The sequence below is a fragment of the Aspergillus nidulans genome, chromosome VI, assembly GCF_000011425.1.
Source record: "Aspergillus nidulans FGSC A4 chromosome VI".
NCBI classification, from domain to species: Eukaryota; Fungi; Ascomycota; class Eurotiomycetes; order Eurotiales; family Aspergillaceae; genus Aspergillus; species Aspergillus nidulans.
Genome location: NC_066262.1, coordinates 1,649,628 through 1,663,713, shown reverse-complemented (window position 1 = coordinate 1,663,713; position 14,086 = coordinate 1,649,628). Strand labels below are relative to the sequence as shown.

At 51.2% G+C, this 14,086-nt stretch overlaps 6 protein-coding genes across 6 annotated transcripts, besides 1 other annotated feature; 4 read left to right on the top strand and 2 right to left on the bottom strand.

The window, feature by feature from the left end:
* Window positions 1-14,086: part of a sequence feature (contig 1.51 915..1114266(-1)) that runs on past both edges of the window.
* Window positions 309-1,634, top strand: ANIA_03137 (uncharacterized protein; the record flags this gene model as incomplete). Its single annotated transcript, XM_655649.2, has 6 exons — window positions 309-489; window positions 547-682; window positions 771-939; window positions 1,004-1,087; window positions 1,144-1,227; window positions 1,287-1,634. The coding sequence occupies exons 1-6, from the start codon at window positions 471-473 to the stop codon at window positions 1,632-1,634; spliced, it is 840 nt and encodes a 279-aa protein (XP_660741.1). The 5' UTR covers window positions 309-470.
* ANIA_10356 (uncharacterized protein) lies at window positions 2,232-3,988 on the top strand. Its single transcript, XM_050612542.1, has 4 exons — window positions 2,232-2,689; window positions 2,737-2,895; window positions 2,951-3,445; window positions 3,501-3,988. The coding sequence occupies exons 1-4, from the start codon at window positions 2,352-2,354 to the stop codon at window positions 3,508-3,510; spliced, it is 1,002 nt and encodes a 333-aa protein (XP_050468453.1). The 5' UTR covers window positions 2,232-2,351; the 3' UTR covers window positions 3,511-3,988.
* Window positions 4,430-5,227, top strand: ANIA_10366 (uncharacterized protein; the record flags this gene model as incomplete). Its single annotated transcript, XM_050612541.1, has 1 exon — window positions 4,430-5,227. The coding sequence occupies one exon, from the start codon at window positions 4,430-4,432 to the stop codon at window positions 5,225-5,227; it is 798 nt and encodes a 265-aa protein (XP_050468452.1).
* On the bottom strand, window positions 5,582-7,109 carry ANIA_03139 (uncharacterized protein; the record flags this gene model as incomplete). Its single annotated transcript, XM_050612540.1, has 3 exons — window positions 5,582-6,468; window positions 6,586-6,673; window positions 7,077-7,109. 3 exons carry the CDS (start codon window positions 7,107-7,109, stop codon window positions 5,582-5,584), a joined length of 1,008 nt encoding a protein of 335 aa, XP_050468451.1.
* ANIA_03140 (uncharacterized protein) lies at window positions 7,425-9,394 on the top strand. Its single transcript, XM_655652.2, has 3 exons — window positions 7,425-8,066; window positions 8,145-8,736; window positions 8,801-9,394. Exons 1-3 carry the CDS (start codon window positions 7,530-7,532, stop codon window positions 9,238-9,240), a joined length of 1,569 nt encoding a protein of 522 aa, XP_660744.1. The 5' UTR covers window positions 7,425-7,529; the 3' UTR covers window positions 9,241-9,394.
* Window positions 10,478-13,668, bottom strand: ANIA_03141 (extracellular serine-threonine rich protein). Its single transcript, XM_655653.2, has 3 exons — window positions 13,240-13,668; window positions 12,995-13,180; window positions 10,478-12,930 (listed from the first exon to the last, which is right to left on the bottom strand). The coding sequence occupies exons 1-3, from the start codon at window positions 13,300-13,302 to the stop codon at window positions 10,693-10,695; spliced, it is 2,487 nt and encodes an 828-aa protein (XP_660745.1). The 5' UTR covers window positions 13,303-13,668; the 3' UTR covers window positions 10,478-10,692.

The following is a 14,086-nucleotide window of genomic DNA, read 5'->3' as shown; positions in this document are numbered from 1 at the left end:
TCTGGACAGAATTTTAAAACGATCATGGTTCTGATTTGGGAGAAAATGCCCTGGCATTTTGGCTAATCGTACAGCACAGGTGCACTTTATGTCTCAACATCCTAAATTTTTTATGTTTCCACGATATTTAAATCAATGTTCTCCTATCCTAAATTCAGAGAGAGGCAAAGAAGACATTAGACTGAACAACCAAAGGTGGTTGCATGCAGTCAACGACAACGGGGCCTCGCGTCCCTGCGGACATGGTCGGCGTCCCGTCCTTTTCCAGCCGCCGCCCTTTTGACTCTCTTCATTCATTCCAACCATCTCTTTCAACTTTTCTCTCATTCTTTGCGTGAAGTCTAATCGTTCATTGTATCAACTTTTGAGTTAATTTCCAGATCTTTCCTATTTTTTTTTCCTCATTCCTATTCTTTCCTGTTTGAAAAGCATAATCCAGAAAGCTACGTAGAGAGTGACGTCGTGTCAACATGCCATCCTATCGGTTAGGTAAATCTAAGAATCTAACCACCAATTCAAGAAAACGGGACTCTAATGCAAAAATAGAGCAAGCGTCTACCGGCCGCGCAGGCTGCCAAAACAAGGAATGCAAAGAGCAGAAGATCAAGATTGCCAAAGGCGAGCTGCGATTAGGCAGCTGGGTCGACACGGAGAGATTCCAATCTTGGTTTTGGAGACACTGGTAAGTTGCACAGCGTTCTATCGTCGATACCACCATTTTCACTTTAATGGCATGGTCTGATAGAGTTTAACTAATAATGGCGCCTTAGGGGTTGTGTCACCCCCAAGGTCATCGCCAATATCAACGAACTTGTTGGCGAAGGTGACGACAGAGACCTCGAGACGCTTGATGGGTATGAGGATCTCCCGGCTGAGCTTCAGGAGAAGGTTGCAAGGGCTTTGGATCAGGGTCATGTCGACGATGAGGATTGGAGGGGTGTAAGTTTTTCTTGGCCTGTATCCGTGATGTGTGCAAGAAGAGCGCATGGCTGACATCGTGCAGGATCCTGAGATGAATGTGCGCGGCAGCAGCGGCTTCCGGGTGAGAGCCTCAGCTAAGGCCAAGAAAGCAAAAGATGCAGATGAAGTACGTAGGCCCTCATCGCCATGAGGGAATTCGCAAAGTAGCTGACACACTTACAGGAAGAGAAAGATGACGCCGCTGAAGAGCAGAAGACTCCGGCAAAGAAAACAAAAAAAGCAAAGAAGGCTGAACATGCAGACGATGTACATATACTTTTCCTGGACATGAGCGAACCAGATGACACTGACCAGTTCGTTTACAGGAAGAGAATGACGACGCAACCAAAGAGAAGAAGTCCCCCAGCTCCAAGTCTAAGAAGCGCAGCCGCGTGCAAGTTGACGATAACAACCACGATGCAGGGGCCGCTTCGCCCAAGAGGTCCAAGAGGACCCCAACGAGGATTCCGAAGCAAGTTCCTGCCATTTCGTCTCAATCCGATGACAGCGCAAATGAGTCCCCTGAGCCGAAGCGCAGGCCTGCGAAGCGTGGTCATCAAGCCAAAGAAGCAAAGCCTGCTCCCAAGCGTGGAAAGAAGAAGGCTGTCGAAGACAGCGAAGTTGAGCCTGCTGCTGAGAAGCCCAAGCGTGGACGGAAGAAGGCTGCCGCCTGAGTATGCACACTCTGCCGTGAAAACTTTCGGGATGTACGGTGTAAAGAGTCGGTAGGCGATGAGCATGGAGGTGCTGTTGGTATTTTTACTACTGTTTTCGATGGCTGATTAATATTTGCCATTTCTCGATTGAGCGAGCGAGCGAGCTCGCAATTTGTATCCATTCTCACTGCTGGAGTTATCTGACTGGTTGGTCCTCTTGTAGTGCATGTATTCTTATCAGTCGGGGCGTGTTTTTGCCGTCTTTCAGTTCCATGAGGTGTTTGTTCTGACTCATCTCTTCGTTGATGCTAATAAGAGATTGTCTAAAACACTCTTACTACATCCAAGTACTTCGTATTGGTCTATCTTCCCTTCCCAGAGGTCCAAACCAGTAAGCCCCAGTAAGTTCCGCCAATCCTTCAGCACGGCCGCTTGATCTAGCCCTCATTGGGCGGTTCTCTATGCATAATAGGGCATTTAATCTTCAAGCTTCCAATCACTCCAACTACTGTCACACATGACTGCCTATCAGCGTCACATGATAGCGCGTCTGCCTATATCTCGTCGTTCCCAGCTTCGTACTGTCTCCTCTTCTTCCCTCACGCTTCACAGAGTCGACAATCCACGCCGCGAGCATCTACTTCTATTTCTTCAGGGGAAAAAAGTAGATGCGCGTCCGCGCAAGCAGTCCTTCCAGGACTCTGCTCCATCTCGAGCGTCAGTAGTGGGTTTTCAATGAAGGCCTTCAGCTACGAGACGGATTTTGTCTTGGAAAGGCTCCCAGGACTCTTTTCATGCAACGTGCGTGATTCGGCTACGTCATTTGTTTTCGACTACGCCGTCCGTTCTTTTCCTCTTATCTGGTTACTTCTGTCGCTCCTTTGCCTCTACACCTGGCTGTCTCTCGTCTCGTTCCTGGCTAAGTTGATGGATAGCACCGACAACGCCATGGTTGTCAAGCGCTCTTTTTTTTCTAGGGACAAGGTTGCTAAGGCTTCCAAGGCCTCTAGGAGGTCGTTTGATGGGCATGCGAGGATGAAGATGCAGGAGACGCTGGAAAATTCGATGGATGAGTGAGTCAGCGCATGGAGGAGGAATTAGTGCTAACAGCCTGTGACAGTCCGTTTCATAGCCCAATAGTAACGTTGGTTGTGAGTCGAGATCAGCGTCTTTTCGTAGCTCACGAAGACATTCTGTCTCGATCTCCGTACTTTGATACGGTGCTTAGGGATCAGTTCCCGGCCGGAAGCGTGAACAAGGCTTTGATTTTGCCCGACGAGTATGTATAAATGCCCGTGTCAGTTTTTATAAATGGCATATTTAACGCAATGCAGAGAGCCAGAAGTTATGTCCTGCGTTCTCGAGTTCCTGTATAAAGGTGACTATACTCCGCGCCTACAACCCAAAAAGGGCCGGAAGACATGGGAACTCGAGAGCTTCCAGGACGCCAACCACCCGGGCGGCAGCGGCCTGAGCCAGTCGACGATCTTTCACTCTGGAGTGGGAGATCTCGTTCTCCGGGATACTGCAGTGTACTGCGCGGCCGAGAAGTATGGTCTCGAAGGGCTCAAGGACCTTGCTCTGCGCAAGCAGGGCTTGCATACTGGTATCCCAATCGAGATCCTACTCCGGTCTGCGCGATATGCGTACGATAATACACCGGACTCAGAGTCCCGTCTGCGCGCCCATTACCTGGCCATGATCATTCGGACCCGCGACATCTTCAAGCGCAGCGGAACCATGCAACTCGAGATGGAAATGGGACACAAGTTCTTCTTTGATCTGTTCGTTGCCATGTGTAATCATATGGACGATCTTGGAGAGATGAGGTACTCTTCCGTATATACATATACTCATATTCAGCGCTAACATTCAAGCTCTCAGCTGGAAGTGATCTCTCCCGGAATCTACATGGTGCACAACATTCAGAAACAGAAAATCCAAAAAAAAAAAGGAGAAAAGAATTAATCTCTATACCGAATTCAAAGCACATCATTTACGCCAGATTGCCAGAACAACATGCAACTTTTTTTCCAACTGAAATTTGCGCTTTTCCAAGCTGGCTGCCGGCATCGGCGCCATGAAAGTTGCCTAATTACTTATTTGCGTCGACTGCACCACGCCCATTAATATCTGTTCACTGCTCTGGTCTGTGTTTTGCGAGTTAAAGAGACTGCCAACCACCTGCCCACTGTTATTTCTGCACCTTTGTGTCATCTCCACTCTTTGAGTCGCTCATGGTACTTAACCACTGCCTGGTCTGAAGAGGCCGCCGGGAGACGAATATAATGTGTGACATGACCAGGTAATGCTTATGTGCTTCTAAGACTCGAGCTTGGTAGACCGTAGGCCTGAAAGCTGTCTGAGGTATGCCCGTGTAAATCTAGGTTCCAGTAAACTATAATCTATAGAGTCTACGCATGCTCTAGAAGGTAGCTACATGTAATCTGCAGAAGCGGTACACAGCCGATCAGACAGCATAATGGTAGAGCATTGGTCTCATATTCCTACTGTCTTGAGGCCCTAAACAGTAATGCTGGATGGGTTTCTCGGCCAGAAATACCTCGAGGGCTGGCGTTAGGTAAAACTCTTCTTTCTCCCTCTTTCGGTGGATTCAGTACCATAACCCTCAACACAGTGAGACAAGTTTGAATGATGAGTTCGACATCAAGATCCTCAACACTGTATCATTACCCAGTTAGGAAGAAGACTAGGCAGCGGCTGTGCTCGTAATGTAAGTCTGCAGCAAACTCTCTCAGCCTCACACATCCTCGCAGCCTCATCGTCCACTACCCCCCAACATCCACCTCATCATGGAGCCAAAGCGCCGAAAACTCTACCACGAGTCCGATACTCTCTCCTTATACAGCAACGAGTCTGAGACCGTTTGCCTCTCGGATACTGAGTCGGAAACAATCTCTGAGACCAGCTGCCGCACAGTAGCCCATTTCGCTCCCAGAACTCCGTCAGGATTCCTCTCTCTCCCGGCAGAGATCCGTTTCCTCATCTACCAGTACGCCTTTTCATCGTCGTCAGAATGGTCTGAGCTTGTTCAAGTCACAGTCGAACGAGGCCCTTCAGCTCCCCGCCGCGCAGCCTATAAACCGTCCCCGCACCAAAAGCTGAATTTGAAGTACACCCGGAGCCCTGCCCTACACCTTCCCGTCGCCCTGCTGGTAACAAACCATCAGATATACCACGAAGCGGTCCCAGTCCTTTTCTCCGGTGTTGTATTCGGCTTTGCATCTAATCCGACTTCTCTGACCTTCCTCCTTGATCGCTTTTCCAACACTGCCCGCAATAGTATACAGTACTTGCGGCTCTACCCCGCACCGCTATATGTGCAAAATGGCCCTCTGGGCGATCAGCTGTCATGGGCTGTGTTGTGCGCCCAGGTCGCTCGTCTACCGTCGTTGAGACGGGTCAACGTTGTGTACAATCGTATCGAGGATCTACGGTTAAATCCGGTCAGGTCTCAGCACGCGCGGTATGGGAAATGGCTGGCCATGATACGGGCTGAAAAGGAGCCGGAATTTGAGAGGCAGACCACTGATGCTGAGATGGCTGGGTGTCGAAATCGGTTCTGCGAGATCATCGCTCCCACTTGTTAGGTTATATTATTCTACTCTAACCTATGAGCCTCTGCTTCCCGCTTCACCCTCCCCCAAACTCGTTCTTGAGCCGAAACACTGAGAAAGAATTCTCCAGCCACTCATCAGGAACCTGGGGTAGCTCGTATGCATCGGTTCCAGCAGCTGGGGGACCGGCTAGGTCACGCAAGAAGTCCATATGTTCCCTCATCTCGGTTGTGACATCGTGGAACTTATATGTATCCCCTTTGAGCTCACCTGCTCCGCCTCCCAGCTCTCTTGGTCTCCTTTACTAGGTAGCTCGCCTCCATGTCCGGCGTGATATCGGGCCACCGCGACAGCTTCTTACTCCATCATCCGGAAAGCAAAGGCGCCCTAACAAGCCCGAGAAAAAGCCAAGGATGGATCGCCGATTCTGAAAACATGCTGATATGTTCCTGGTACTCTGTCGGCCTTTATAACAGGCTGGTGAGATAAGAACGGGACCGAGAACCGGTATCCAGTCGCAAATATAAGTTTGTCAACATCGTCCAGCTTGGAGCCGTCGGAAAACGTGAGCTTGAGTTTCGTACGATCCTGGCCTTCGATCTGACCGATTGTTGGCCTCACTTCGACATTCGACAAGTTCCATATCTCCGTTATATACGGACTATGTGAGCTTCGGGAGACATATAGTGGACCGCGCACGAGCATGTATATATCCCCCACAGCATCACTCGCCGAGAAGCTCCCTCCGACAATCACCACTCTCTTGCTGGCGTACTGCTCCCGCGACCGGACTGCATTCACATGCTCCAGTGTCTCCGGATGAGTATTTACCACCCGATCCAATCCAGGAATCTTCGGGAGAAACGGCTCGCTATATTGTCCCGTAGCAACTATCACCGCATCAAACTCCTCCTGCCACCATAAATCCCTTTTCCCCCCTTCCACGGCTTCCGGCCGCCTCAGCGTCAACCTCCATTTACCAGACCATGTTTTCTCCACTGATACAACCGTGGTCTCAAACGAGATAGACCCCTGAAGCCACTCAACCAATTCAAGGAGATATTGCGCAACAGTATACCACGGCCTCGTCGCATTCCCGTCCCCATACCTCTCCACGGATATAGGGGAATTCTCCTCTGGAAGTGGAGTGTGAGTAAACGCCATCAAATCTGCAGGCACATTCGTGTCTAGCCAGCCATACATCGCCGTCGGCATTGTGTCGTCTGAGGGAACGCCGGCGTTGTCCTCTGCGGGAATGTGGACGGTTTCTGTCCCTGCACCGGACTAGCCGTGCTCGGGTATGTCCCTGGGAACCGCTAGGGCGTCACATCGTAATTCCAGGTTCCGCCAGGGCGATCTCTTCTCTCGAAAACTCGGATTCTGTCAAACACTTTCTCGTCGTGCAACGCTCTTAGGGCTGAGATGCCTGCTGGCCCGGTGCCGATAATGGCTACGGTGGGGTAGCGGCGCATCTTCTCCCTCCTGCTCCTCTTCTTGGACTTCGAACTCGTTCAATGCAATCACCCGTTCTTTTCTTTTCTTCTAAAATTCTCTCCAAATCAGAGCCTCTAGGGGAAAGATTTAATCTATCCATGGGAAGAATATGAAGGAGCCATAGCTGAATGTCGTGTGATGATGCTATTTCGAAGCAAAAGCACGAATCAGGGCTAAGGGCTTACCTATCGTATCACTGACTAGACATTCCTGCAACTCATGATGGGCCATCTCACACTCGGTATCGCAGTTAATCTACCCGAATCATAAGGTCCTTTTATAAATAATGGATTGCAGATGTCGAACACATTTCTTTAATCGTTCTTAAATCATAAGTTATCGAACCATCAACTCGCCTCATTCATGTGTCAACCGAACCATGACTTACCAAAATCTGCCAGCTCCATTGCAGCAAGATCATGGTTTCACATGCTTTTCCGTTTTTGTTGCCTGCTCTGGTATATCAGATCATCTTGATTGGCACATAAACCACGGTTCATGCAATCAAGATCCTTGATGGACGCCGCGACTATAGTACCTGATCAACCAATAAGATCACCCTAACCCAATACCAACAAGAACTGGATCGAAGTGGCGGTGCAGTGGCTTGAACGTGGAGAGTGTAGATCTTTGCGCCACATATTACATCATCGTCCAGTGTCACGCCCACCGTCACACAGCCAACTCTCATCAGAACGCTCCATCCCGGGGAATCCAGGCCACAAAATCCTGATTAGAGATTTACACCTGAATATAATCGAAAGTGATACTTTAAGACTTCTATACTCCAGACTCCATTAGAACAGAAAGGTCCAGAACTGCTCTGAAGACGCAGTTCGTAATGCAGCAATTCAACAGCTTCTTCAAAAGCAAATCGGGGACAAGTACCAATGCGACTACCGACGCCAACACAAAGGCACCTCCCGCCTTAGAGCCTGTCTCAGAGACACAACAGCCACGGCGGCGTGGATCCCACGATCCGGTCCTGACACCGGAGGACGAAGCCTTTTTACAGACTCTCACAGCCGAGTCTGCCCCAACTGGCCAAGGCGCAGTACCAGCACCAGTTGGAGATGGAGATAGAGACGAAGAGCCAGCATATTCTGCTGGTGTTCAGACCCAAGGTCAGGATCAGACGCCGAAGTCGCCGATCGAGGAGTTTGGCAAAGAGCTGGGAGAGCAGGAACGGAGAAAGTCAGCAGCAGGTCTGGAACCGTCATTGTCTGGAGACAGCAATGCGGAGAAAGTCATGGCTAAGACTGGAGAGTCATCAGGTGATAATGAGAAGGGAAAGGAGAACGCTAAATTGGAGAGGCCGAAGAGTCCGGAGAAGAAGAGGCGGCCATGGAGTATGATCTGGAAGAAGAGCGAGAAAAAGGTATTTCTATCCCAGATAGCTGACGGTCCTTCAAATTATTTATCAGAAGAAAAGTGCTAATACTCTCTTCATTCCTAGGCATCCCAACCCCAGCATCAACCCCAGTTCCCAGAAACCGCACCCACCACCTCCATCGACTCAAGTGAAACCGAACAACAACGCGAGAATGCCGACATGACCGCCATTTTAGACAAACTCAACCTAGCTGCGGACAACAACCGCGTCTTCTCCATATCTGACGAAACCCAAGAACTCCTCCGCAAATTCAAGCTCATCTTCAAAGACCTCATCAACGGCGTTCCAACCGCATACCACGACCTTGAGATGCTTCTAACAAACGGCAACAAGCAGTTACAAGACACATACTCGAATCTTCCCAGCTTCCTACAAAAACTAATCGAAAAACTCCCTGAGAAATGGACTGAGTCGCTTGCTCCGGAGATGATCGCCGTCGCTGCGGAACGAGCAAGTCGGAGCGGTGTGAATGTAGATAATATCGGCAAGGCGGCGGCGGCGGCGAATAAAATAGGAATCTCAGTACCGAGCTTGAAGGAGCTTGTGGGCAAGCCCGCCGCGATTGTGGGGATGTTGAGGTCTATCATGGCGTTCTTGAGAGCGAGGTTCCCGGCTGTGCTGGGAATGAATGTGCTTTGGTCGTTGGCCTTGTTTAGTAAGTTCCTTACCGTAACCTACTGTTTAATTCTTGGGTTAATTGGCTAATCTTGCATGGACAGTCCTCCTCTTTGTCCTCTGGTACTGCCACAAACGTGGCCGTGAAGTCCGTCTTGAGAACGAACGCCTCGTTACAGAGGAGGAAATCGAGAATATAAACCAAGAGTCTTCTGAGAATAAGGCGGCAGAAACGGGAATGGGAACGGAAACAACACCTCCAATTCGCAGTACCGAGACTCTAACGACCACGGCCGCACAGGGTGCATCCGCATCCGAGGTCCGTAGGGGCATCAAAGAGGCGCAGGAGGCTAGAGAGAAGAAGACTAATGCAAAGGTTCTTGCCGCTAAGGAGCAGGCACAGAAGGGAGATAAACCCAGTGGAATTGAGAACGAGCCTATCAAGCCTACGAGATCAAAGTCGATATTATCCATCTTTGGCAGGTCGGGCAGCCAGAGTTCTGCAGTAACTGAGAGGAAGATCGAGCCGTATCCAGGAACGTGAGGCTAAGGTTGTGGACGAGGATGGGCTGTGGCCATGGAACTGGGATGCATGATTTATGATGTTTACGATGCTATAATACCTTTTTGCGTACACTTCAAATGCTATTATATACCATGCCAGCAGTATGACTTGAAATATCAGTGAGGTTGTGTCTTATCTTAGAACAATAGCCACTATCCATCTTACATTTTTTCCTAATTTACCTATGTTCGTGCTCAACTCAGCTCTCCGACGCCGTTTGCTTGAATTCCTTAGGACTACCCAGTCCAGGGCACTGTCTATAGTTCAAAATTCCCACTACCACTTCCGTACAAAGCCGTTCTTTCAGTCAGGGATGTAAATCAGTCTCTGTGCAGCTTTTCAAGACGAGGTAGAGGACCTAAACGGGTTTAGAGCAAATAATTGGACGACTCGTAATGCCACTTGGACGGTTTGGCCCAGTCAAGGGATAGGTTACCCAGGGACATCCTGGGTTCGCATTTTTAGGACAGCCTGTGAATCAGAGTTACTGAAGCTATGATCGAGCGGGCTAGGCAGCATAACACGGGATAAGAGGAAGATCGACTGCCACCTTGATTTCAGGAACCATGGTGTACGCATTACGTGCGACTCTGAGTTATATTAGAGTATTATTAAGTACGAAATATTGCCATTAATATTTCCCCTGAGCAGTATGATTTATGGCCGGGGTATTACAGTGAACTTTTCACTGGATGCTTCGCGTCACCAAGCTAGGCAAACACCAAGCGACCTGGATGAATGGGATGCGGACATTCGAGCTTTCTGTAGTTGCATCCAACACTTTCTCGGCCTACTTGTGGGTAATGTGACTACTTGTGTGCTTCGAAGTGAGTCAATATAGGGTCAATTGCCTGCTATTATCCGGTGGAAGTAAGGAGAAGGAGGAGGCTTCTATATCATCGAGCGGGTGGGAACAAAAAAGTGAACAAAAAGATGATCAGGGCCTTGAGGCGGTGAGGTGAAGGGCAGGTGATGGGGCAGAGTGGCTTGGACTCGAGCAGATACAAAAGATGGGAGTCTCAAGTGGACTGTGAATGGGCATTTCAAGGCCCTTATACGACATGTCGTAGAGGCCGCCGGCCGCCCGGGCCCTGGTTTGCTTCGTGCTTTCCACGAGCTGAGGCAGACTATGGGTAGTATAGTGGAAGAGAAGATCGAATCCAGTTCAGGTACGTATTCATTTTATCTATCTTTCTGCGGTCTTGATATTATACATGTGCAGTATGTTTTGAATTAACTGGAATAAGCTGGAAACTAAGTGCCCGAGCTGTCAGAGAACAATCATCCAGCCGATGTATGTGGCGGTGTATGTGTAGCATATTAGGCATGGACAAAGAATTAACACAGATATCAGCAGCCAAAGAAACACATAAAAAAGCCCGAACTGGATATAAGAAAGAAAGGGAAACGACACTAAATTTGGTAATAAGATCAGAGAGCAAATACTGGCAGGGCTAGCGCCATAGCCCACGACCAAGCCATCGAGCCTGGAGCACGGTGGAGAGGCGACGCAGCACCCGTAAACACCGGTGCTGTTGGCGAGGGCGTCACGGTCTGCGACGGCGTGTTTGTGGCCAGGGTTGTTGTCCAGGGGTTGGCGAGGGTGGTTGACCCAGCTCCCGAGCCGGAGCCGGAATCAGAGCCAGAAGTCGGCGCCGCGGTAGGCTGGGGAACTAGCTCGATAGTAGATGTCTGCACCGGGTTGACGCCCGACCCAGCAGTCTCCGTGACCGTGGCAGTGGAGAATCCAACTTGCGGCACGGTGACGGTGTACGTTGAGTAAGTAATTGTCGTGCATGGAGGGGCCGTGGGAACCGGAGACTGCGATTCAGAGCCAGTCTGTTCAGGGCTCACATCCGTAGGCGTCGCGGCGGGAGGCGGGGTGAGGGTGATCGTCGTAGGAACATTGGTGATGATTCCGGGGTTCTCAGGGACATAAGCGGCGCAGATACCAGCCATGTAGGAGAGAGCGGCTTGAACCTCGTCTGCATCAGCACCCCATGCCTGGATACAAGAGATAACCTTCTCGGTGAACTCGGATGAGGGGCAGAAGCAGGTGATATCGCTGTTGGACTTGCAGTCCGGGATGAGGTTGAGCCAGGTATTGATACATTTAGGAACAACGTTGGGGCAAGAGGTCGTTGGGACGGGGGTAGAGGAGGTTTCTGTCTCCGAGGGGGTTGAAGGAGTTTCCTCAGGAGAGACAGAGGTTGGCACGGCGATGGTTGAGGTAGAAGTCAGGGTCTGCGTAGAGATCGTGGTGTAAGTTGACGTGATTGTGGAATCGCCGCTGGTGATTGTGGTTGTTGCAGGGCAGGTAGTGACAGTCGTGTATGTGATCTCGGTGACGGTTGACCCGGGAACTGGTGCCTCAGGGGTTGTCGTGGGGAGGACCGCGGTTGGCACGGAGGCGGTTGCCGACTCGGTAATCGTGGCGGTAGAGACAGTGGTGTAAGTGGAAGTGATTGTGGAATCGCCACTAGTGATAGTGGTAGTGACAGGACAGGTAGTGACTGTGGTGTAGGTGATCTCGGTGACAGGAGTTTCAGGGACAGGAGTCTCCGAGGTCTCTGGGGCCTCTGGGGTGGTAGTAGGGTTGACGTCGGTTGGGACATCGGGGGTTTCCGATGGAACAGCAGGGGTCTCAGAAGGCGATGGAACACCGGTCAATGTGCAGCGATTGCAGATGGTGGTCGTTGCAGTGATGGTCGTCGTGCTCAGAGTGCTGGTAGTCACGGTAGTAAACGTGGACTCGTCGGAGGTGATCGTATCGGTAACTGGGCACCAAGTGACAGTCGTGTAGGTGATCTCCGTAGTTGTCATGTCCGGAGGAATGACGGAGGACGAGCCAGGGCTGACGCTGGTGGGAATAACCGGGGTAGTGGTTTCAGGGGCAGCAGGCGTCGACGTCTCAGCGGGGATTGAGACAGTGGTAGTGGTCTCCGACGAGGAGGTCTCCGCAGGAGGGACGTCTTCAGTATCAGTTGGAGTGGACGGCGTCTCTGTAGGAGTTACCGGGCACCAGGTAGTGGACACGAATACCGTCGAAGTTGTCACCGAGGTGGAATCCGCAGGGCAATTGGTCACGGTAGACGCACACTGCGTGATAGTAATCTCGCTGGTGGTGTAGACGGTTGAGATGGTGAATGGCACGGAGCTGCTGCCGGGGATGCTCGAGAAGGACGTAGTAGTAGGCGGGATGACAGGAGTGGACGAGGTGACAGGGCTGGAGCCAGTAGGAGTCGGGACACCGATCACAGGAGTGCTGCTAGACGTCGGGGCCTCTGGAGTAGGCGTCGCGGACGGCGTCTCGGAGGGAGTCTCAGCAGGAGGAGTGTACGTCGGCTTGCCTGGACCACAGACGAACCCGATGCTTCCAATACCGAGATCACAGTCGTCGTGCTCGCTGTCATCTGGCAGCTCGAATCCAACAGATGTAGCACCACCGCACTGGTCATTGGTGACTTCCGTACCAGCGGAAGAGCACCGTGCGTGCTTCTTGCAGGTCGAACCGTCGGGCATGCCAAAGGAGATGACCACGTCGGCGTCGACGGAGGTGAAGAGGTGGAACTTGTCAATGGAGAAGCCAGCCCTGTCCTCACCGCACGAGATGGACGGGCCGGAGGACTTTGTGATACCCTTGCCAATCTTTCCGGTAATGCATTTGCTCTAAGAAGAAGAATATTAATGGCCGTCGACGCTTTTCGTCAGAGGGCAGGGTCCCTATACTCACATTGAAGGTCCGGGTACGCAGTCCACCGAAACCATTGCTGCAGCTGAAGCCGGAGAAGTCCAAGCCACCGAACGAGCTGAAGTCGCCAATATCGAGGTCGTCCCAGGTGAAGCCAGACTGCTGCTGCTCGGTACACTCGTTGTCGGTGTTATCGGGAGCAGTATAGCATTCGTCACTACCCCACCACTGCCCGCCGCCCATCAGTACGGATTCATATCTGTAGAAGGAACCTTGGGGTAACTCACCAAGCCAGTGGCCCGGGCAGTGGCCAGAAGGGAAAGGACCGAGACCAAAGAGGTGGTCTTCATGGTGTTGAAAAGAGCGGATCTATTGAGACCAAGATATCGAAACCAGCGATAACAGAAGCAACAGAAGCAAAGTGCAGAGTCGGGAAAGACTGAGAAGAAAGGACGAGACTAACGAGTGTCTGTCTAACAGAATACAACAGAATATCAAGAGAGAAAAGAGAATGAAACGATGAAGAGGATGAGTAGACCCGGAACACCCCCCAGCTGGGGGGTGGGCGAAGGGTCTTTATAACGAGAGCCAGCCTGACACAGTGGCGCCAAACAACAAAGCAGTCGAGTGGCTCCACAGTCTACCAGTCGGTGATAGGGTCACATTCGGTCGACCTGCAAGAATCAGGAACTGCTACAAAGTAAGACAACATGAGAAGCGCCATTGTCGCAGGTTCAAGCCTCCTTGGGGTGTCAGGGACTGGTTCGTTGCAGAAAGCGGCCGGCGCGAAGCCACTACTAACCACCACCAATCACTGACCGCTTCTCCTTAGCCGCCAGCTCTGCAGAAGCGTCTCGCCAGGCTATTAATATTTTGGGCTGCTATGATAGGCAGAACAACGGCCAGTGGTTCAGTCGTCGATCGAGGTTGATTGCTGCAGCTAGACCGAGCTGTCAGGGCCGGTGTCTGATTCGAGGTCTCAGGGAGAGAAGAGGGGCCTGGGGGAGGAGCCACTGTCAGTGCTCAGCAGTTGAGACTAAGACTGTCTGGACTGTCTGGACTGTCCGTAAGTGCCGTCTGACTGCAGTCTGAGTGACGCCTGGAGTCGGTATGGAGTGTGCGCCCTGGGCTAAC